At 34.4% G+C, this 25,094-nt stretch overlaps 1 protein-coding gene and 1 long non-coding RNA gene across 5 annotated transcripts; both read left to right on the top strand.

The window, feature by feature from the left end:
- The first annotated feature begins 10,938 nt into the window (after positions 1-10,938).
- On the top strand, positions 10,939-11,951 carry LOC140875980 (RING-H2 finger protein ATL2-like). The gene has a single exon (XM_073279815.1). It carries the CDS (start codon positions 11,004-11,006, stop codon positions 11,811-11,813), a length of 810 nt encoding a protein of 269 aa, XP_073135916.1. The 5' UTR covers positions 10,939-11,003; the 3' UTR covers positions 11,814-11,951.
- Positions 11,952-18,142: 6,191 nt separating this feature from the next.
- Positions 18,143-21,740, top strand: LOC140883666 (uncharacterized). Of its 4 annotated transcripts, none has more exons than XR_012150444.1 (6): positions 18,143-18,441; positions 19,009-19,059; positions 19,168-20,047; positions 20,844-21,242; positions 21,314-21,394; positions 21,486-21,740. It is a non-coding gene; the product is annotated as an uncharacterized lncRNA (long non-coding RNA). The 4 variants fall into 4 exon arrangements; XR_012150442.1 differs by having other exon boundaries at positions 19,168-19,469; positions 19,707-21,242; positions 21,486-21,739; XR_012150443.1 differs by having other exon boundaries at positions 19,168-21,246; positions 21,317-21,394; positions 21,486-21,739.
- The last annotated feature ends 3,354 nt before the right edge of the window (positions 21,741-25,094 follow it).

The raw sequence follows: 25,094 nt of genomic DNA on the forward strand, positions 1-25,094 counted from the left end.
ATTCCTGACTGAAAATGGGAGCACGTAATTATGGATTTTTTCACCCACTTACCGATGTCTTCTAGGAATAGTGATACGATTTGGTTTGTTGTGGATCAGTTGTCCAAGTCTGCTTATTTCATTTCTTGTAACTAGAATTTCACCTTTGACCGCATGACCCGTTTGTACATTCAGGAGATAGTATAGCTGCGAGATTCCATTGAGTACTGTAAATGATAGGGCTATGAGGTTTACTTCATGGTTTGGGGGTAGTTTCAGTAGGCCTTGGGTACTACACTGAGTTTGAATACACTTATCTTCCTGAGACTGATGTCAATTATAGAGGACTATTCTCACTCTTGAGGATATGCTAAAGGCGTCCGTGGTGGATTTTGGGTTGTCCTGACAGGATCACTTGCGTAAAACAACAAATACCATCGTAGTATCGAGAAAGCATATTTTGAGGCTTTGTAGGGCCGTCGTGTCATACACCTCTGTCTTGAGATGAGGTTGGTGAGCGACAGGTAGAGAGAGTAGAGTTGGCTCAGAAGATTGCTAATAAGGTAGACTTTATCAGGCAAAGATTCATAGTTGCACACGATAGGCATGTCATTTATGCCAACACTCAGGGCAGACCCATACAGTTCCAGAAAGAGGAGCATGTGTTTTTGAAATTTCACCTTGTCTGAAGGTAATGAGCTTTGGTTTGAAGGGAAAGTTAGCACTGATATTAATTAGGTTGTTTTAGATTCTAGAGAATATTGGAGAAGTAGCTTATCGGTTCGCATTACCGCCATATCTCACCAGTACACACGACGTGTTCCACGTGCCGTTATTGTGACAATATGTGGCTGACGAGTCGCTTGTCTTGCATCCAACCCAGGTTCAGCTATAGCCAGATTTGTCCTATATGGAGAGTCCGCTCAAGATTATCTTTAGAAAAGAAAAAATACTCCAAAAGAAGCGCATAACATTGTTTCTGATACAATGAAAATGGCGAGGTACCGAGAAAGTGATTTGGGAGCTAGAGAGTCGCATGCGTTCTAAGCTTTCAAAGTTGTTTTGAGTTGTACTTTTTGTTGTTTCAGAATTTTAATGTATAACTCTTCAGTGTAATAAAAGGAAAATTTTCACTACTTATTTTGATTTGCACACCTTAGTCATGATTTCGATGACGAAATCTCTAGGGGGGATTTAGAATTGTAAAGTCCAAAAGTACACTAGCTTGATCAAGATGGTCTAAATGATTTATATGAAGTTATGCATGATATTTAAGTATTATGATTTATTTTATATGATGATATGATATGCTGGATGTTTTATGTGTTGCAAGTTATTTTGAAGTTTTCAAATTTGAAATTTAATCTAGACCAAAAGAACGAGACTAGCCCTCAAATGAGTTAAGAAAAAAATTTTATGTTTAATTTAAAGTTATAAGTTGATGCGGTGTATTTTATGATTTGAGTGTAGTAATTTTTAAAAGTTTTGTTTGCAACTAATGGGCCGACCACTAAGCTCATTAGTCACAAACTGAGTAAGCGTTCAAAAATCTTTCACCGCCTATATATTTTCTTCTTCTCTCCTTGTTACACGTTCAAAACTGCATCAAGCTAGGGCAGGAGTTATTCAGGTTTTCAAGGCTAGATCGTTCTCCAGTCCAGGTTAAATCCAAACTTCAGAGTCCAAGCAAGTTTTTAACGTTTTGAAACCTTCATTCAAGGGTATAACTATTTTTATATGAACCCTAGGATTATATGTCGTTTTGATGCATGAGTTATGAAGAAATTTTGAAATATGATGTATAATCGTGAAGCGTGATGCGTTCCTGATGTCTTTTGCTAAAGGTTATTGAGGTTCAAGGTTTTAGATGTTTGAAAATAAGAATTTTTGTTATGAGTGTGATATATGTGGATTTTTTAATCAAATGGTTGATGTTGATCGTTTTTTGGGCAAACCCTTTTCGAGTTTTGAAGTTTTGTATGTCCTAGATCAAATATTTTCAATAGTTAAATGTTTTTGTGTGAAAAGAAGTCGAAAAGGGCCGAAAAGACAGAGGAAGTCGTGAGGGCAAATGCACATCATTGCTTGGGAACCCAGGCAGCGGGCTGCGTGCTCGAGCGACAACTTTTTCCCGCTCGAGCACGGGCTTGTGCATTGGTGCACGCTGGAGCGCGCATAAATGTGCGCCCGAGCGCAAATAATTATGTCCGAAGTTTTTGTTTTTCGCATTTTAAGTCCTAATTTCAAGTTTATGAACTTTTAAGCTATTTTAAGTGTTTTTAAGATGTTCTATCGGAAGAATTTCAAATTCGGATATCTGGGACATACGAAACAACTCACGTGGATCGATTTAGCTAGTATTGCCTTATATGTTATACTTTACCTCATGAAAGCTATGTTTTGTATGTAAGTATGAAGTTTAATTATCTTTAGCTTGCATGATGTGTATCACAAAAGTTTTCAAAACATGAAATGACGAAGTTACGAGATGTTATGATGTTTCATGATGCATGATAAGACATTTTGATGTACTATGTGTTCTTGTGGTAGAATTATGGGATTGGTACTTCGGGATGAGCTCCGGAGTGACCTTTCCAAAGAATGTAAGTTCACATATTGGTTAAGGTTGGTATGGACGGTATTCGGTGCGCATATCGACCAAAACTAGTATGGACGACAAAGAGATGGTACACATATTAGTCAAAACCAGTATGGACGGTATTTGGTGCGCATATTAGCTAAGACTAGTATGGATGATACATCTATATGATCGTGAATACGGGACCCCATGTGCTCATATGTTATTCTTACCACAATCGCATGTATTCATCATCATATAATGACACTTTTATGTTACGTTTAAGTTACAACATTTTTTTGAGTTTCTAGTTGCATAGTTAAGTTTTGTATGCATATCATTGTTGAGTCTTCCAACTCACTATTACTTGAATCGTGCAGATAATGATGCTATCGATGATTTTATTGATGAGTACGAGGTCGGAAATGATGAAGAGCAGATGGTCGGGCAGGTGAGAGATGCATGAGTGCTAGACCTCATGAACAATCTTTTTGTGCACAGTTTACATTTGTTTTAATGAGGAAGGAAAACAAGTTTTCTTATTTATGTTGGTTTTCAGTGGCTTGATGTTTACAATTATTTATTAAAGAGTTAGTGCACATTTTTCCCTTTAAATAAAAAGTTCATTTCCGCAAATTTTTTCGCAACTATTTTAAGTATGTATATTAGTAGCGTCCTTGAGTTTTGGGACTTTACAAGAATGTAGTAACCCAAGTACCATTTTAAGTAATTAAAATGATAAACGTGATCAAAGGGTCATTGATTATTGATAAGTGTATTTTGTATGTAATATTTCATGATATTTTTATGTCTATTTTGTGTGCATTCATATTGTTTTTATGTGTTTTAGTGCATGTGTGTGTATTTCACTCTCCGGATTTATTTTGTAGGAAAATGGATTTTTGAAGAATGAATTACGGATCAGCCTTGGTTAAAAATTTATTTTTAATTTTAGAGAGATCCAAATCCGATCTCCACCATTCAAAATGAATTTCAAGATATTTTAAAGCTGCTGTCCAAGTTTCAGCTCGATCTGACTGCTAGAACTTGAAATATGATTTTTTTCAAGAAAACTGCACGCTGGAAAGAACACATACACGGACCCAGGCACGGACCTGGCACGGGGTCCGTGCACATCGCAAAATTTTCAAAATTGGGACAGAAAACTGCTCGCTCGAGCTCCCCTTGAGCCCGCTCGAGCGAGATGGCATGCAGACTTTTTATTTTTGGAAACTCATATTCGCGATGGATGCAATCTTTTGAAGATTTGGGGCGTATAAATAGGTTTTTTATCATCAGATGAAGGGTTCCAGACATGTTCTATCATAGAAGAGAGGCGGTTACAGGCTTGGGAGAGAAGATTTCTCTTTTATTTCTTTTTTTCTTCTTATTATTTTTAGTTCATGATTAAAAACATTGTTTGAATGATGATTTCATTTATTGAGTAGTTTTTCTTTTCGATCAAGGCCACGTGATTGGGCCGGACAAATTTATCTAGAAAACTTGGATGTTTGTTTGAGATTTTACAGATTTGATTTGATTTTATTGATTGTCAGATTTATATTTGTCTTGTGAATAGCCTGATCAAATGTTTGCTTGCATGTTAATCGGTTCCAAGTCGACAGAGAAGGTATTTATTTTGATCATTCTGATAATTAACACATGATAAAATCGACTAGAAATAGAATTCGATTTCAGTGTGCGGTTTGGGTGTAAACTGATTTTTCACAAATATTTAATGCATTAAAATTTGATTAGAATTAAGAAAGATTAATCCATCAATATTTGAGTAGGTTTGATTGTTCTAGAAATAGACCTTTGAACAAGATAGGAGAATTTTCGTGATCTAAGATTAAATCTAAATCCTAAATCAACTACTTGTTACATAATTTGTCTGGTACCTACGTGTGTCCTTGATTGAGTTTTTCTTATATTGAATTTAATCCAAAATTTCTGCTGCGTTTTTATTGAATCTAATTTTATTTGCAATTTAAGGTTTTAGTTTAAAATCTGAATTTTCAACACTCTTATTGATTAGTCTAGATTAAGTAGGAATAATCATATTCTGGTACTCATTCATATACAGTCCTTGTGGGTTCGACATCTGATTTTTTATTCACTATCTATAACTTGACCTGGTGCACTTGCCAGTAGATTGTTAATCAAACCGATTTAAGCAGTCAATTAAGCAAATCAAGTTTAGAAAATTTAGAACCAAAGGATTTGAGTTTGGACCCTCCGAAAAGTTTGGATCCACAAAACATAGATTTAAATGTCCAAAGAGGATTTAGGCCGTATAGATTGTGACGTGCCAAAATTTTGGGAAAAAATGAGAGATCCGATCCATCGATCATGAGTTCGGACCTTTCGAATACAACCATCTACTTAGGTGTCAAGACGTTGTTGACACCTCATTAAATGCCAGGGATCGGATCATCCGATCTCTTTCTATAATTAGTACGCGGATTTATCATTGTTGGTGTGTGTTTTAGTTGTTTCATTAGTCCAATGTATATATTTTTAGCATTTCTAGCCATATTATTGAGGGTCGGGCATTAGTGAGGCATATCAAATCTATGATAGAGTTGTGCTGGAGTTGTGGCCTTTGGCAGCAAAGGGTACGACAGACGCAAGAATAATTCTGAACTCCTAGTAGATATTGGGAGTAGGGGTGGGTTTTCGGTATACCGTATAAAAAATATTGGCATGAAAAAAATTTATACCGGTACCGATATCGAAATTTTGAAATATTGGTATGGAAAAAATCCATATTGGTACCATATAGATATCGAAAAAAAATTCAATATACCAAAAAAATGTCTATATTTCGAAAAAAGTTCGGTACGGTATCTCGAAAAGTCGATATTTTAGCTCGGTATCCCAGCCCTAATTGGGAGTAAGAATTAGTTTTGTTAAGGCTTTTATACCAGTTATTGTGATATGATAATCATTTGAATGTAGGCTTGGATAGTGGACCTTGAGTACACTCGACCTGTCTATTAGAGGTATGTAAGTACTGACTGAAATATCCAACGAGTAAGCATTCTTATATGTTGCATTTATGAGCTATGATATATGTTTTACTATTTTATACATATATTGCATGTGCATATATCATGTTGAGTCTGCATCTCCTTCGAAATAGTCATTCTAGTAGGGTCACTCAGCCCTACACTCTTGATATGATCTGACACCGAGAGATATCGTGATGACGGAGACCGAGACTACAGTGATTTAGACGAGTGTGTGATATATCCAATGGATTGGACCCTATATGGTACTACTCGCTCATGGCGCCTAGTTTGAGTAGGATCGATCTATTTGACCCAGTTACCTAGCCACATCACTTGCATCCATCATATCAATTTGTACACTCATATTTATGCATTGGTCACTAGTTTCTCATGTTCTTAGCGTTATATTGGACACCGTTTTGACGGGGCATATCTCAGGTTGGAAGATGTAGGAGGCTCGAGATAGAGTTAGAACTGGTGCCAGAAACTGCTTGATGAGGTTATCCGTTTCCAATTTATTGATTATTTGTTGGGATAATATTCGATTTGGTTGTATAACAGTAATTCCAATTGTTTCGTTTGTATTCTATTGGCTTTGACTGAGATTTTTTAATCGTTTTTTGCAAGTTAAATCTCTGACTAAGTTTATTAATTAAGTTAATTACATGCTTAAGTTTCTATCTAGTAGGTGATCCAGGTCGGATCGGTATAATATAAGTTAGTTTTAATGCTCCAAATTTGTTGGTCATTGGTAAATTTGTCTCCCTCAATCTTAGATTGGTAGTAGGGGTTGTTTCTCAAAAAATGAAACATCCATGGAGTTATAGAACTTTTGTGTGGTTGCACAATAGCATTCGTGCCCTTTTTGGTTGGATGAGTTTCCAACAATTATGTATTTTAGGTCTCTTGGGTCAAGTTTACTCCTATGCTGATCATGTATATGAACGAAAAAAGTTTACCCAAAGACTCTTGTTAGGAGAGTGGACACAACTCGAGTTTTAGGGAATGAAATGAGAAGAATTTGGCAAGGTGTTTTAAATTCAAAAACACGAGAATACATCTTATTTATCAAATAGGTGGTTATTAGGACTACCTTACCCCAAATAAACTTAGGAACATATGTGATAAATACCAATGACCGAGCTACTTAAAGAAAGTTTTGACTCTTTCTCTCCGCAATCTCATTTTTTTGGGTTGTGACAACACATTAACTCAAATGAACAATCTCATGACATTCTAGAAAAATCACTTAGCATTGATTCAAAATATCATTGGCATTGTCAGTTTTTAACACTTTTATTGGTGTTTGAAATTGTATTTGGGCCATAGTGTTAAATCGATTGAAAATTTCCCCTATTTAATATTTTTTTTCACGAGGAACACCCTAGTAATTCATTAATCTTGGTAGCTACACCATCCACAAAATTTAAAGGACTTGAGAGAATGTGAATCATATATTCTGCGGAACGCCATGTGATCATATATGAAGATACAAACTGTCTAGTTCCAATTACAATTTTTATTCCAGATGGCACTCATACTTTACTGTGGATCATTGTAAAAGGATAGGTAGCATTTTAGGTAAATCGGGATACAAATTACGAACATGCTTAGAATATTGACAGACTTCACATTGAAACATTTTTTTATCTTTATTTCTGAACGAAGATGGAAATAATTTTTGGAGATATTAGGATGACCTAAATGATACTGCCATAGCATGATTGCAAATACCTTATTCTCTTGACAAGAAACAAGACTTTCATTTGGTAGGCTTGTTGAACTAATACATGCTACATTGTGGGATATGATTGACTCCCAAAGAGTTCTTCGATTCTAAGGAGGAAAAGTCCGGATCGAGCACATCCTATATTATCAATCATCCTCCCCGAGTCCAAATCCTGAAATTCACACGAGTTTGTACAAAATTTAGCAACACAATTATGCTTTTGAGTAAGTTTGCTGAACGATAAATATTATCATCCAAGTTTGGGATATGAAGGACTGATGATAGTGCTATGTTTTTTGAAAAATGAGTTTTGAGGTCAATTTAATTTTGAAAATTAATCGAGAATGATTCACATAAGAAGTTCCAAAATTGACTTGGAATCTAAATTTTTTGAATAAATATTTTTAATATTAATGTGCTCAAAATCGATTTAATGTGAATGAGAAATTCATTAATTAATTTTGAAAATAAAACCAATAAAATAATGAATTCAAAAGCAAAATGAACACACGATTTTACTTGGTTCGAATTATAAAAAATCTTATATCCAAGGTTCTTGGAACACTCCAATCAAAATCCACTATCACCGAGGGAATTACAATCGTTCAATTCTCACCAGACCTACAACACATGCTCATATACAGAAAATATGAAGGAACAAGATTTACACCAGTCTCTTCAATGGTTTCTTGAGCTTGTAGAGCAATGAGATCTTAAGGATCTAAGTCTCTTCAAGTTTGCCCCTGTTCCAGAGAATACGATTTGATTTGTGTAGAAGAATATGATCTCAAGCAGCTAACTTACTTCACCTAACTAACCCCTTACTTAATATAACTAACAAGAAGAGGTGTGAGCCATTGGATAAACTCAAAGTCTGTGATACAATCTGGACCATTCAAGTAAGTCAGCAAATGTGAGTCAACTATATTCTCTTCAATTAAGAATGGTGATTAAAGCCCAATTAAATATGTATTAGGAAAAATAAGACTTGTCCCACTTGTAAAGTACTTATATACTATTGGTGTAGTATGAGTTGATGTTATGTTCAAGTTAAGAGTGTTCAGGCCAACCGAGGGTGAGGGAGGTGCAACAAACAGATCGAACCCTAGTTCTCCCGAGCACAAAAGGCGGATTCACACATACACATCATCACGAAGAGTAATGATAAGCCTTTAATTATTTCCACTACAAATGCTGATGTGAACCTACAAATGATGGCATCACACTGGAAAAATATTCGACATTTACGATGTCATGCCAACTAGATGACATGGAAATCGACCAGGCGTCAAAGGGACGAGTGATGTAGCGGTCGTTGACACCCGTTGTAACATTGAAAGGTTGTGATAATTCACAAGTGAGGAGCGATCCGAACCTTTAGATGGGCTAGATTGATCTAGATCAAGGAGATGAAATCTGTACCATTGGATTAAGCACTTGAGATATGATGAATATTGAATCCAAGGGGTGTGATCATTCTTGAGATCTAGATCATCCAATTCAAGTGGACAAGCGGGATTGTATCTGAAGAAGGGATGTGATTCAATGGTTGTGACTCACCAAAATATGTGCGATCTACACCATTAAATTAAGATCTAACGGATCAGATTAAATCTAAATCCTAGGGACACAAATATAGAGAAGGGTCCCTCAACCCTTGGGTATCTATAAATCAACCCCTGTATTAGAATGAAAAGAGGTTAGACATTCAGAAACTCGAAAACACATTCATTTTCGTCCACTACATATTTTTGCATAAAATTTTTGTTCATCGTTTTTGAAAGTTCAAAAAACATCTTGAAGTTCGCTAGGTTGTATTTTGGAAAGTGGTTGTATTTTGAAAAAAAATTATCGTGTTTCATAAGAATCGCGTGTGAGATAAATTCATCATAAGGAGATGAAGTTGAACTCTAACTTCAACTTACAATCTATTTGTGTCTTATTTCAGCGCTTTTCGTGACATCTACTGTGACATCATACCATCAATTTCATTTTTGTACAATATCCAGCCCAACACTTAAGCCCAACATTTAAGACATCGATTATACCAAAATTCACCGAGAGATTTATATCCCATATCTGTGAAATATAGTAACTTATTACCCTTTATACCAAAATTCACCGAGAGATTTATATCCCATACCTGTGAAATATAGTAACGTATTACCCAGAACTTGAATATTCAAGAAACATACGAAAATCACATCAACTTAAAGAGATTTATATCCCATAACTGTGAAATATAGTAAATTATTAATAGATAGCCTAAAAGGTTTGATGTAGAAAATAGGGTCCACAATCACACTGACCCGTAACAAACCCTCACTATAGCCCAACCCTTGCCTCTTAACAAAATCAACTACTCCAAATAATCAGACCTGCCCACTAACAATTCCAATTACACACACACACACACATTATTTGACTAAAATTTTGATATACAAGCTTCCAATTCTCAGCCATTCTTTGAAAGTTTTGTTTTTAGTAAGGAGAAAACAAGTAAAAATTGTTCTCCAAGTTGACCTATAGGCTTCTGGTTCTTTAATTAATCTAGTTTATTGACTTGTAATAAAACGAACTTTAATTTTAATGGAATAAATTGTAATATACGGTTTTAATTTGGGTTGGGAAATGTTAGTTATATCTAACGGCATCTCAACATTGCATTCATTCATGCAAAAATCAGATCAAGTGTGGAAAAAAATGTTGTTCTAATAAGATAAAATTCTGATCAATTATACGATGAGAAGTCTGCCTATATAAAGTTATTATAAACCAATTCAGGGGATCAATTTTGTTTTGTTTATATATAATTATTTTGAGCTAATTAAATCCAAATAAATAATGAGAAAAACCAATCCATTTCGAAATCAATTCAAAATATATAATTAAGTTCACATTGTACGTATAATCATTATCTCTTTCTTATTTATTACATATTTTCATGATTGGGTTTCAAAATCAGATCACAATTATTATCACTCGGTGGGAAAACCATACAAAGAACAAAATACAGAGACCATTTTACCAAACAAATTTAATTGAATTTATTGAAAATAGCAAAGGTAACTGAAATAATTAAATGCTCCTTTTGACCCATTATATTGATTTCCACACCAGATTGACCTGAAAATAAGATTCCCATAATTCCCTAGATTTTTTTTTTAAATCAGCCCCCTACCTAATTCCAACTATTCCACTTAATTATCTCCCACAAATTCAATTAATTTTTATTTTTATTTTATATACTATAAAATATATTATTTATTTTCTAATAATATAATTCTCATGATAACATTTTTGTTAAAAAAATTGTATTATTTATCCACATATACACGCATACGTACCAATCTTATTAATTAGTGTGAGATTCTTAAAATAACTTTTTTTTACCCTCTAAAATATTAAAATAAAATTTAATATGAAAAAAGACATTTCGATATAATTATAATCTATAAAAGAAATTTAGGATGAATAAAATTATATTTTAGATTACGTCCATCGAGAAAAATATTACAAAAAATATATATTCACATATATACTTACTCCACTCTTTATCGTCGGCTATTATCACTATATGTATGCATTGCATATAACTTACAAGGTCTAAAATCTTCCCATTTTTCATTCAATATTCTTCTACTTTTTTTATTTTCTCAAATAAAAAGAACCTATATATTTTTATTGAATTCTACCATCTTTGATGGCGGATTCGGATCACAGGGTGCGCATAGAGACCGAACCCTCCGATGGGTTCCTGTTGAGCGAGAAACTAATGCTGGCCGTCGTCGGCATACTCGCCGCCGCGTTGGTATACGTCATCGGCCGCCACGTCTACGACCGATGGTATTTCATGCGGCTGCGGCGGCGCGAGAGGGAGCTGCAGCGGCGGCGGCGCCCGGGCCCAAGAATTCACAACGTGCTTTTCGGCACTGATGACGGCCACATGGTAGATCGGGGGCTAGAGCGGCTGGTGCTGAGTTCGCTTCCGGTTTTTCTTTTCCCCGGAGAGTCCCACGCGGAGGAGCCTCCGACTCAGGGATGCACCGTGTGCTTGTCGGAGTTCGAGAAGGACGACATCCTCCGCCTCCTGCCGAAATGCAACCACTCCTTCCACGTGGAATGCATCGACATGTGGTTCCATTCTCATTCGACCTGTCCCCTTTGCCGCTCTCGGGTCGAACGGGTGGCTAATAAACCCGCGCAGAGCCGGGGCAGGCCGGTTGGTCCCAGCTCCGGTCATGGCCGTGAGGAGGGTCGGAATGGCGATACCGCGGCGGCGGAAGGTTCTCCGCCTTCGCCTGGTAGGTTTGAATACTATTTGGAGGATGAGGAGTTGAGTCCGTGCACGGGAGCGGGTCAGGGGCTGAGGTTCTCCAGGACTAGGTTGATGACTTTGAAGAGGATACTTAGTATGAACAGAAAGCCGGCTGATGGCGGAGCCACCTGCGTGGACCTCGAGTGCGGGGAGTTAACTCCGGAGTTGAATCATTCGCCTGCACCAAATGGATGATGAATCCATTGTAGATTCTCCATGCATGCCTTGTTTATTTTGTACCTTTTTGAGTGACTGGACAAAAATATGAAATTGTAACGAGAGAGAAAAGATAGGAAATTGTTATCATATAGTGTTTTATTAATATTGGAAAGTTGTGACGGGATCATGCAATTAGTAATCATGGCATATGTGAATGATGTGATGCACATCCACAAAATATACAAATAAATTCAACAAAGTTAATTTTATAAGGGTGTGTTTATTTAGCTTGATAACAATAGGATAAGCTTATTAATCTAACTCAATCCATTGTTTACTTTTAAAAAAATCAAATCTCTCAAATCTCAAGACCATTCATTTAACCCTAATTCATGAGATTAGACATCCTTAATTACACAAGGGATAACACATCCTAACCAATATTTGTGAAAAAAAATACACATAAATCCTAATCTACCCTCCTTCAATTCTTTTGTTTTCCTCCCAATTTCTTTGTGTCTCTCTCTTTTTTATAACTCGATTTATCAATTTTATTATTTTTGAAAAAATACTTATTTTTATACCTAATAATTTTGATAAATGAAAATGCCTCCGTGTGAATCAATAATAATTTAGTTAAAAAATAACTCAATCCATGCAAATTATATAAATATTACAAAATTATGAATAAGATTGTATATCATAAGTGGAGGGTAAAACTGTCATTCATATTTCAATCATTATTTCAATTCCAAAATTAATAACTCGAAGTAAACATGTTACTGTTTATCCATCATTATTCTAAATCCTTCAAAATCATTTTAATAATCCTAATATGATTTATCCACGTGTAATCTCATCCCACTAACTAAACGCAGCCTAAAACTATAGGACAAAAAAATCGATTATGCTTTTTGGTGGATTTTTTTTGGGTTGATTTTAAGTGGTATGTTGTGGCAAGAAAAATAATGGAAAATGATTTGCAAAAGATAAAATTAAGTATAAAATAAAAAAGAAGAAAATTAAAGGGGAAATTGTCAATAAATCCCCAACAAGAAACATAATTTGTTCCGCAGTCCCTGTGTAAGGCTTTTTATGTTTTAACTCCCCGATAATTGCCTGTACATTGTTTAAGCTCCCACTTTGTGATCAATTTACCAAAATACCCTCAATTGACTTGAAAACCCCACAACACCCTTTACTATTATTTTTAAAATAAAGAAAAAAAACAAAAAGCTTAGAATAATGTTCGGAGTAAGAACGATCGGCACTTTCCCTCTCTTGTTTTTATTGATTCTCCTCAGCCTTCTTCCTCAACCAAAAACGAGTAATTCATCGATTTGGGTTTCTTTGTAGATCTACGTTGACTGAAGAAATTTGTCAATCTTTGTGCCCACTGCTTAAAGTCAATTTTTCATAGATTTGAAAGTATGAATTTCGATTTGAAATATTATAAACTTTGGACGAACAGTAGATTGTCACAGCTTGATGTATTGTGTTTGTGTTTAAAATGTTCAATCGATGAAATTGTTTGAGATTTTGTTATGATTTTAGAAATTTCTTTTAATTTGGTGCATTGCGATAGTTTTATAGATTTGCTTACCAATATCCATTTTATATGTCTGTTACCGGGAATACAGTTTATTTTGTGTAATTTTGTGATAGATTAGCTGGTATTTGTTATTGTTCTGGATTATGATGTTTTAATTCCTAATATAATGGTTTTAGTTTTAATTCCTACTATAATTGTTCTTGAAGTTGTTATTGTGTACTACTTGTTTGTATATAATGTATTATGAATGAATGTATCATGTTTCAATTTTTTAAGCTTGTGTTTATGTAGTTTGAGAATGGAATCTGAAAGTGGTTCAAGCAATCTTACGTTTTGGGTTGCTGTAAATACAAGAATAAATTTTTTCATTTAAATCTTCGGAGGTTGTAGCTTGATAGATGTTTTTGTGAGTCTGGGCAGAAAATGTACGGAAATATCTTCGGAATCCACGATTGATAAAATTTTTTGAGATTTTATTATGATTTTAGAGATTGTGTTTAATTTGGTTAATTGCGATAGTTTTACTGATTTGCTTACCAATATCCACTTTATACGTCTGTTATGGGGAATGTTGTTCGTTTTATGGAATTTTGTGATAGATTAGCTGATATTTCTTATTTTTCTCGATTATAATGTTTTAATTCCTAATATAATGATTTTAGTTTTAATTCCTACTATAATTGTTCTTGAAGTTGTTATTGTGTACTACTTGTTTGTGTGTAATGTATTATAAATGAATGTATCATGTTGATATTTTTGGGCCTGTTTTTTGTAATTTGAAAATGAAATCTGAAAGTGGTCATTGTAATCTTTTGTTTTTGTGCGACTCTCTTCTACCTCAAAGTTATTTTTGCAGAAAATGAATGAAGATTTGTTTAAGAGATGCAAATACCTCATTTTTTCAATTAATAGCATAGTGCATTAGTTTCTACTAGTATTTCATGTAAAAGAAGGGATATATGTGGAATTCACTTCCCGATTCGTTTAGCTTAGGGGCATGTAGAACTTTGGTGAGTCTTTATTGTGTCATATTATGTGTTTTGTACGAATGTGTTTTTAATAATGTTTATCTTTGAAGACACGTTTTTTGGTTTGTTGGGTTCGTCATCATCCAAATTTCATCATACCCGACTCTGATGTGTTGAGAGAACGTACGCGTCATCAAGGTGTATCACTTAATTGTGGTGTTTATGGATGCATGTGGATAGATTGTCTAGCCCGTGACTGCGATGAAATGTGGACATATCAGAATGTAGTGAAGATGGACACCTACCATGCTCGACTGACTGCAAATGTTTTATTTGACAAAATGAGAATACTCAAAAACAACTTTGATTAACATGTATAATATTTGTATGCTTTTGTGGTTGACAAAAATACAATAGTATGTAAGTATGTTTAAATTATTTTGTAAAAATCTATTTGGGATTAAACAAGTTCGATTAACCTCATATTTTGTACAATTCAATTTAGAATGAAATTATCGCAGATTTAGAATAATCTCTTTATTCATTGGAATAATTCTTGTTTGGTTTGAAAATGATATTTACAGATCGCCAGTTAAATATGTGAAGATAAATTAAGAACGAATGGTAAATAACTCAAAATAATTTCTACATCAATTTGTAAGACGACGTAGGTACGTGAACTCCACTAATCATATATAATATGATTGGTGAGATCGGACACAACACATATGCAGTAATAGAATACATTAGACTTAATCGAGCACACTTTGTTCTAACTTTGAGGACTATCAGTTGGGTAATCAAGATCACTCTCTCCTAGACAAAGTGAAATGTAAAATATTTGGAACAATCTAAGAAATATACAGATTAATCGATTTGATTTGCGGTACAAGGTGACTTGTCATTTGGAACTAGATCTTCATTGTTTGCACATGCACCAAGATCACATGTATATGTTGCATGACATACGTTAAGAGAATTTTTCCATACCACAAGATTAATAGAACCATTACACAAGTGTTTGTCATGTAATGTCTTGTGCACTAATTTGTGTAAGGTATATGAGGAATACATTGCTTATGACTCAATGAGATCACATTCGTTGATGTCAATTGTCACCTAATGTATAGAATTGGGTAATAATTGTAATTTTCAAACTCGAAAGTTGTTGAATATGAGTTTTTATTATCTATTACATCAATTTGTAAGACGACACATGTACGTGAACTCCACTAATCATATAGAATATGATTGGTGAGATCGAACACAACACATACACAGTAGTAGAATACATTAGACTTAATCGAGCACACTTTGTTCTAACTTTGAGGACTATCAGTTGGGTAATCAAGATCACTCTCTCCTAGCCAAAGTGAAATGTAAAATATTTGGAACAATCTAAAAAATATACGGATTAATCGGTTTGATTTGCGGCACAAGATGACTTGTCATTTGGAACTAGATCTTCATCGTTTGCATGTGCACCACGATCACATGTATATGTTTCATGACATACGTTAAGAGAATTTTTCAATGCCTCAAGATTGGTAGAACCATTACACAAGTGTTTGTCATGTAATGTCTTGTGCACTAATTTGTGTAAGGTATATGAGGAATACATTGCTTATGACTCAATGAGATTACATTCGTTGATGCCAATTGTCACCTAATGTCTAGAATTGGGTAATAATTGTAAGTTTCAAACTCAAAAGTTTTTGAATATGAGTTTTTATCATCTATTACATCAATTTATAAGACGACGCATGTACGTAAACTCCACTAATAATATATAATATGATTGGTGAGATCAGACGCAATACGTACGCAGTAAGAGAATACATTAGACTTAATCGAGCACACTTTGTTCCAACTTTGAGGACTATCAGTTGGGTCATCAAGATCACTCTCTCATAGCCGAAGTAAAATGTAAAATATTTGGAACAATCTCAAAAATATTTGGAATAATCGATTTGATTTGCGGCACAAGATGACTTGTCATTGAGAACTAGATCATCATCGTTTGCACGTGTACCAAGATCACATGTATATATTGCATGACACACGTTAAGAAAAGTTTTCAATACCTCAAGATTGATAGAGCCATTACACAAGTGTTTTCCATGTAATATCTTGTGCACTACTTTGTGTAAGTTATATGAGAAATACATTGCTCATGACTTAATGAGATCACATTTGTTGATTTCTATTATCACCTAATGTCTAGAATTGGGTAATAATTATAATTTTCAAACTCGAAAGTTGTAGTATATGAGTTTTTATCATATATTACATCAATTTATAAGATGACGCATGTACGTGAACTCCACTAATCATATAGAATACGATTGGTGAGATAAGGCACAACACGTACGCAGTAAGAGAATACATTAGACTTAATCGAGCATACTTTGTTCCAACTTTTAGGACTATCAATTGGATCATCAAGATAACTCTCTCCTATCCAAAGTGAAATGTCAAATATTTGGAACAATCTCCAACATATTTGGAATAATCGATTTGATTTGCGGCACAAGATGACTTGTCATTGAGAACTAGATCATCATCATTTGCACGTGTACCAAGATCACATGTATATGTTGCATGACACACATTAAGAGAAGTTTTCAATACTTCAAGATTGGTAGAGCCATTACACAAGTGTTTGTCATGTAATGTCTTGTGCACTACTTTGTATAAGGTATATGAGGAACACATTGATCATGACTCAATGAGATCACATTTGTTGATGCCAATTGTCACCTAATGTCTAGAATTCGGTAATAATTGTAATTTTCAAATTCATAAGTTGTTGAATATGAGTTTTTTATCATCTATTATATCAGTTTGTAAGACGACGCATGTACGTGAACTCCACTAATAATATAGAATATGATTGATGAGATTAGGCACAACACGTACGCAGTAAGAAAATACATTAATTAGACTTAATCAAGAACACTTTGTTCCAATTTTGAGAACTATCAGTTGGGTCATCAATATCACTCACTCCTAGCCTAAGTGAAATGTAAAATATTTGGAACAATCTCAGAAATATACGGATTAATCGGTTTGATTTGCGGCACATGATGACTTGTCATTTGGAACTATATTTTCATCGTTTTCACGTGCACCAAGATCACATGTATATGTTGCATGACACACATTAATAGAAGTTTTCAATACATCATGATTGGTAGAACTATTACACAAGTGTTTTTCATGTAATGTCTTGTGCACTATTTTGTTTGAACACTCATAAAAATATTCGGAATAATCAGTTTGATTTGCGGCACAAGTTGACTTGACATTGGGAACTGGATCTTCATGATGATTATCACGGTGAATCTCTTCAGAAATCATTACAGTTGAAACCAAACACAAGTAAGCAAGGTAGAGAAAGATGTGTGCATTCAATGCCTCAACAATCTGCATCCTCGTCCATCAATGGTTCAACAGAATAGTTGAATTAGAAGCATAATGAGTATTCATCCTCAGATAAGCTACACAACCAGTCTTCTAGTGCACCTGTGTCTAGGGGTGTAAGCGAACCGAGCTACTCGTGAGTAGCTCGTAGAGAACTCGGTCAAAAACTCGAGTCGAGCTCGATTTGACCGAGCTCGAGTCGAGCTCGAGTAGCTCGATTAGTCATTCGAGTCGAGCTCAAGTTTCTCATATATCTATTTGAGTAGCTCGCGAGCTACTCGAATAGATATATTATTATTTATATGTTATTTAATTATTTAAATATGTATGAACAAGGATAGTTTCGTCATTTTGATATAATACTTTGTAGCCCTAAAAATATAGATTCAAGCAACAAGCCGCCAACATTCTAGTCTTCTACTTTGAGTCTTTCACCCTTCTACTTCAACCGAGGGACTAGGGTTTTTCACCTCGCCACTTTTAAGACACCATCCTCATTTTTTATCTGCTCCAGAAGCTTCGTCGTGTAGTGTAAAGTGTAGACTGTAGATGGCGTCAAAAGGCCGAGCAGAAAAACGCAAATAAGATCGTGTTAACGAGTTCCAACTTCCGATATCACCATGGATACTAGCTAGGTTATGCGTGAACAAGAGAAGAACCCACAGATTGGCCGAGAGCTCCATCGTGAGAGGGAAGATCAGAAGTTTACATACATTCTGCGGTTTGTTCTCGTCAATTTTTTCCCCTAACAATCGTCAATTTCAGCTCTTGTTTTCTGTTTTGTTTCTAAGGCATGACAAGTTGTATCATTTCGTTTTGAATTCTCATGAGCCGCACTCATAAGATCAGAACCATTTTTTTCATGTATCATTTCGTTGGTTGTCTTAAATTTGAAAAGAAACAATCTTGATAGCCGATATTTACTCGTTTTATTACTTCTCTGTTGTGTGTTTATGTGTTTCTTGGTCATAAATCTAATGGGCCAAAGGAATATACGCACTGATGGTTTGCCAATTGCTTAGAATTATTAGATACAAATTGGAATATGATTAAAAGTGATAATGGCTAGTGGGCCTTGAAACCGTGCAATTGGTTAATGAAAATAACATGTTGATGAAATTAGAGAGCTAATTTGTGATATAGGACGAGATCAAACAGCTAAATTTCTTGTATAATTTCATCTTATTTGTTCCTACTCTATTTTTGTAGACGTAACAAAACAAATAATATGAATTATATCTAATGAATTATTCTAATGAATTCTTTTTTTTATATTATCATATTACAGGGACAACTAATGCTTTTGTGTACAACTCAACCAAAATGCAATCAATCTCAGGTAGCGACATCTAATTTATTAAAATTCTCTAATTACTTGAGGTGATATATCACTTTTATTATTTATAAAATGATATATACAGTGTTTTGTCATTTTTTTATGTTATAGGAGATTTAAATCAATGTGAAGGATTTTCAACCCCTTTTTTGCTTCAACTAGTTCTTCTAGCCCATTAATGGAATCCAATATGGCCCCCAATGTTTCTGGACCTTCAGCATCTAATGATGCTTCTATAATAGTTGAAAATTTGGACAAAGAGCAAGAATCTCAAGATCATTTAGAGGAGGCTGATCTTGGTCCAGATCCATTTGCACCAAAAAAAAAAAAGAATTAGAAAATCTAGTGTGTGGGAAGAGTTTAGAGAAATTGAGGTAAATGGTCTCAAGAAAGCAGAGTGTCTACATTCTAGGGTACGTCTGACCATTTCTAAAGGTAAGCCTACAAGTATCTTTATAAGAAATTTAGAAACTTGTGCAATAAAATAGCAAAGCAAAGAAATGCACAACAAAAGACAATGCTGAGTTTTCCTCCAGTTGGTTGTGCATCATTTCAACCTGCTTTAATTTCTGCAAAGTTTGATATGGGTAGAATGAGAGAGGCAGCAGCACATTGGATTTTAATGCATGAACATCCCTTTACTATTTTAGAAGAAGAAGGACTTAACATGATGTTAAAGTTGGGGATGCCTGAGTGGAAAAAAATATCGCGTACTACTGGAAAGGCTGATTGTGTGGCTGTATATGAACAAGAAAAGAAGAAGTTAAAGAATCATCTTAACAAGGTTGAAAAGGTGAGTTTGACAACTGATATGTGGAAGTATAAAAATCAGAAAATCGAGTACATGGTAGTGACAGGGCATTGGATTGATGCTGAATGGAAGCTGCAAAAACGAGTCCTTAGCTTTGTACACATTCCTCCACCTTGTAGGGGTCTTCAAATATCAGATGACATCTTAAAATGTGTGAAAGATTGAGTCATTCAAAACAAGGTATTTTCTATTTCAGTTGACAATGCTTCAAATAATGATTCTGCTATTCGTTTATTGAAAGATAATTTCTCAAGGGCTAGCAAGTTGTTGTGTGAAGGAAAACTTTTTCATGTTAGATGTTGTGCACATGTTCTAAATCTCATGGTTCAGGATGGTTTGAGTCAAATTATAGATATCACTGGAAAAATAAGGGAAAGTGTAGATTATATTAATCGGTCAGATGGGAAAATTATTATTTTTTCAGAGATAGTGCAACAATTGTGATTACCTGGGATAATTCATGATTGTCGAACAAGGTGGAATTTGACATATGAGATGTTGAATTGTGCACTTAAATTTCGTCAAGTGTTTCCACAATTTTCTGATCGAGATCAACATTATGATTGTTGTCCAAATTTAGATGATTGGGAAAAGGTAGAGAAAGTATGTTCAATTTTACAGTACTTTTGGACATCTACACAAATTATTTCTGGAAGTGATTATCCAACATCTAATTTGTTTCTTAAAGAAGTTAAGAAGATAAAAATGATGTTAGATCGGAATGCGGATGTCGAAGATGAATTTATACAAGCAATGGTTAGAAAAATAAAAGCAAAATTTGATAAATATTGGGGACAGGTCAATTTATTGATGGCTATTGGTGCCATTTTGGATCCTAGGCTGAAAATGTTAAGTGTAGAATTTTGTTTCTAAAAAATGTACTCGAATTCGAATGCCCAAGAAAAAATCAGAGATGTTAAAAAAGCTTTGTATGATCTTTATGATGAGTATGTGTTTGCAATCAATGTTGAGGAAGGAGAAAACCCAAGTGGAAATCAAGCTGGTGGTGATAGTCAAATAGAGGAAGATTGGGATGATTGGGACGAATACATAAAAGAAAAATCAGGGTTCACGCCCTCAAAATTCTGAGTTGGATGATTATTTGTCAAAACCTATCGAGCCATAGGCAAGCCGAGAGAAGTTTGATTGCTTGGAATGGTGGAAGGTGAATAGGCTAACATATAAGATATTATCCAAGATGTCTCGAGATATATTAGTGATTCCAATAACCACAGTGTCTTCGGAATCAACATTTAGCGTTGGAACAAGGGTCATTAATGCTTATTGCTCTTCATTAGCTCCAGAGACAGTACAAGTGCTGATGTGTGCAGGAGATTGGTGTAGATGCCTCCATGGAGTGAAAAAGAAATCAAAAGTAAGTTAGTAAATTTAACTTATAATGAATTTATATTTTATTATTTAACTCAACATTTGTTTTTTTTACAGAAGGAGCCAAAGATAAAAAAAAATTGATCTCCAATTACCTTGAATAATAAGGATCGCTTCATATGCTTTGATATTTAAAAGGTTTGTATTGTTTAAGCTTTCATTTACATTTTTGAGTTTAACTTGGATTACTCTGTTTCTTTGATTTTCTTATTTTTTGTTTTTGCTATAGGTTTCTCGACTCCTTTCAAGTTCTGAAGGCAGATCTCCTTGAAGATTTGTTTTTTGAATCGGTTTATATTGGAAAATGTTGATGAAACTTGATGTTTTTCAGTAGAATTTGTTGGAAATTGTTGGATTATATTTCGATTGGTTGGAGTTGCGTTTTTGAGGGACATGGTTTCTGTATGTTTCTTTTCCATTCGGATTTGTTCCATTTTTATTTTCATTTTTTAAGGTATTGATGCATGATTATAAATTTATATGAAATTTTGTATTTAATTAAAGTTTCTGGTAATCTGGTTCATGCAAAAAAAATAAATAAATTTAAGTTTCTAGTTACCAACTCGAGTTTTTGAGCTCGAGCTCGAGCAGCTCGTAACATTCTCGAGTCGAGCTCGAGTTTTTAATTTAATGATTGATCGAGCTCGAGCTCGAGTATAAAAAATTTCTGTCGAGTCGAGCTCGAGTAGTTTGATACTCGAGCTCAACTCGACTTGTTTGCACCCCTACCTGATCATATTGTAGAAATATGTTATTGTTTTAGTTGCACATGTTTTGTTCTTGTGCTAATATTACTTGTAGCTCTGTTTGTTGTAATAATCAGACAATAAGTTCCAAATTTATACAACTTTATTCCAAATTAAATACAAGTGGTACAAACTATATATCAATTAGTTTATGCTATTTTAAAATTTAAAAAGACCGAATAATTTGATTAGTTGTTAAATGGAAAGACATATGTCACTAAAACATCAATGACAAAGAGTATTTCTCAAATTCAAACATTATATATTACTCAAATGTGTAACAATATTGTTAACACAAAAGGAGTTGTTTCCAGAAGAACATAAGACAATACAATACACTTGAGTATACTACGACCACAACTCAAGTTAAAATATCACAACAGTTGGTTTCACAGAAACCTCAAACCAAGCGCAATCCAGCAATGCTTCAACTCGAATGTGTATGTCTTTTCGAGGGCATTTCCATGCTCGAACCCCCTTTCGGAGATATTGCTGCACATTTTTTGCCCAAACTCACAAAAATATCCATCAAGCTACAACCACTGAAGATTAAGAAGACAAAAAATTGATTCTTGTATTTGTAGCAACCCAAAAACGAAAGATTGCAAGGACCACTTTCAGATTCCATTTTCAAACTACAAAAAACAGGCCCAACAATCGAAATATGATACATTCATTCATAATACATTACACACAAAGAAATAGTACACAATAACGAATTCAAGAACAATTACAATAGAAATTAAAACTAAAACCATTATATTATGAATTAAAATATTATAATTGAGAACAATAAGAAATACCAGCTAATCTATCACAAAATTCCATAAAATGAACTACATTCTAAGTAACAGACATAAAATTGGATATTTGTAAGCAAATATATAAAACTATCGCAATGCATCAAATTAAACACAACTTCTAAAATCATAACAAAATCTCAAACAATTCCATTAATCATGAATTTCGGAGATATTTCTGCACATTTTTTTCCCAGACTCACAAAAACATTCATCAAGCTACAACCTCTAAAGATTAAGATGATGAACAATTGCTTCTTGTATTTACGACAATCCAAAAACATAAGATTGCAAGGACCGCTTTCAAATTCCATTTTCAAACTGCAAAAAACAGGCCGAAAAATCGCAACAAGATACATTCATTCATAATACATTACACACAAACAAATAGTACACAATAAAAAATTCAAGAATAATTACAGTAGAATTTAAAACTAAAACCATTATATTATGAATTAAAACATTATAATCGAGAAGAATAAAAAATACCAGCTAATCTATCACAAAATTCCATAAAATGGCCAACATTCCCAGTAAAATAAGTATAAAATGGATATTGGTAAGAAAATCAGTAAAACTATCGCAATTCACCAAATTAAACACAACCTCTAAAATCATAACAAAATCTCAAATAATTCCATCAATAGTGGATTTCGAAGATATTTCTGCACATTTTCTGCCTAGACTCGCAAAAACATCCATCAAGCTACAACCTCTGAAGATTAGATGAAAAAATTTCTTCTTGTATTTACAGAAACCCATAACGTAAGATTGTTTGGACCAAAACAATTCCATCGATTGAACATTTTAAACACGAACACAATACATTAAGCGGTGACAATCTACTATTCGCCCAAAGTTTATAATATTTCAAATAAAAATTCATACCTTCAAATCTACGCAAAATTTACTGTGAGCAGTGGAAACAAATATTGACAAATTTCTTCAGTCAACGCAGATCTACAAAAAAAACCCAAGCCAATGGATTACTCATTTTTGGTTTTGGGAGAAGGCTGGGGAGAATCAAGAAGAACAAGGGAGGGAAAGTATCGATCGTTCTTACTCCGAACGTTATTCTAAGCTTTCTGTTTTTTTTATTTGAAAAATAATAATAGAGTGTATTGTGGGGTTTCGAAGAAAATTGAGGGTAGTTTGGTAAATTGGTCACAAATAGGGAGCTTAAACAATGTACAGACAATTGTTAGAGAGTTGAAAACTAAAAAGCCTTACACAGGGACTGAAGAACAAGTTATGTTTCTTGTTTGGGATTTATTGACAATTTCCCGAAAATTAAACGCAATTTTGGAATATTAAAAAAGGTTTCATGGTTGAAAGTTAGTCATATTAGAGGCTCTGTGGAACCAATAATTCATATAATCCCACAACGTATGCATTGTATATATTAATGATGCAGCTAAAAATTGATATTACCCGATTAGAGAAAATCTGGGTAACTTGTGGAGATCTGGATAGCCCGATTAATATTCGAACTATTTTAAAGATCGAACTTCGTGGGTTGTCACCTATATCACAAAGCAAAGTGAGTGGCGCCAGGGGCGGCCCGATGAAAACACTCCGGCACTCAAGTCAATATTTGCCCAATAAAAGTTCTAGAGAACTAGAGCATGTGACTATAGAGTGCGTACCTTTAATAAGAGTGCTAGAGCTATTTATAGATAGTCGGAGAGTTCATGAGCTTGAGCATCTTATGGGCTTTTAGGAATTTATGGGTCTTAATAAAGGGTCCAAATAAATAATATGAGACCGGTAGTGACCCGTATCCAGAATTACTGATTAATGAGTAATTAATCGTGTGATCATGTTTAGATTTATTAAAACATGATTAAGGGGTTTCCGAGTGTTCGGAGGGTTCGGAGGCTCCGAACCAGGTTAGGATTTCTTCGAATGGGTTCGGAAGACCGAACTTGGATCGGAGGCTCTGAAGTTAATGCGTCATTGGTGACGTCACTAATGGGACTTCGGGGGATCCGAAGTCAGGATCGGAGGCTCCGAACAGGAACGGAGGATCCAAACCAGTTGGAGGGTCCGAAGTCGAGTTCGGAGGCTCCGAACTGTGGCTCCAAAAGTGGCATAGCGATCCAGGCATCGTAGCGGAGCTGTGGCCTAGTTTTGAGGCAAGCGACATCAAAGGGCTAACGACGGACGCAGGTATAGTTTTGGATTCCTAAAAATATTTAGGAGTATAGAATAGTTTAGTTAAGTCTTTTAGAGCTTAATTATTAATGCATGGGTAACTGCATTGTAGTAGCAGTAGACTGGACTAGTAGACTT

Source organism: Henckelia pumila, chromosome 1 (assembly GCF_033568475.1).
Source record: "Henckelia pumila isolate YLH828 chromosome 1, ASM3356847v2, whole genome shotgun sequence".
In the NCBI taxonomy this organism is placed as follows: Eukaryota; Viridiplantae; Streptophyta; class Magnoliopsida; order Lamiales; family Gesneriaceae; genus Henckelia; species Henckelia pumila.

Coding starts and splice junctions, on each gene's coding strand:
- LOC140875980 (XM_073279815.1), top strand. CDS start 11,004: ATGGCGGATTCGGATCACAGGGTGCGCATAGAGACCGAACCCTCCGAT.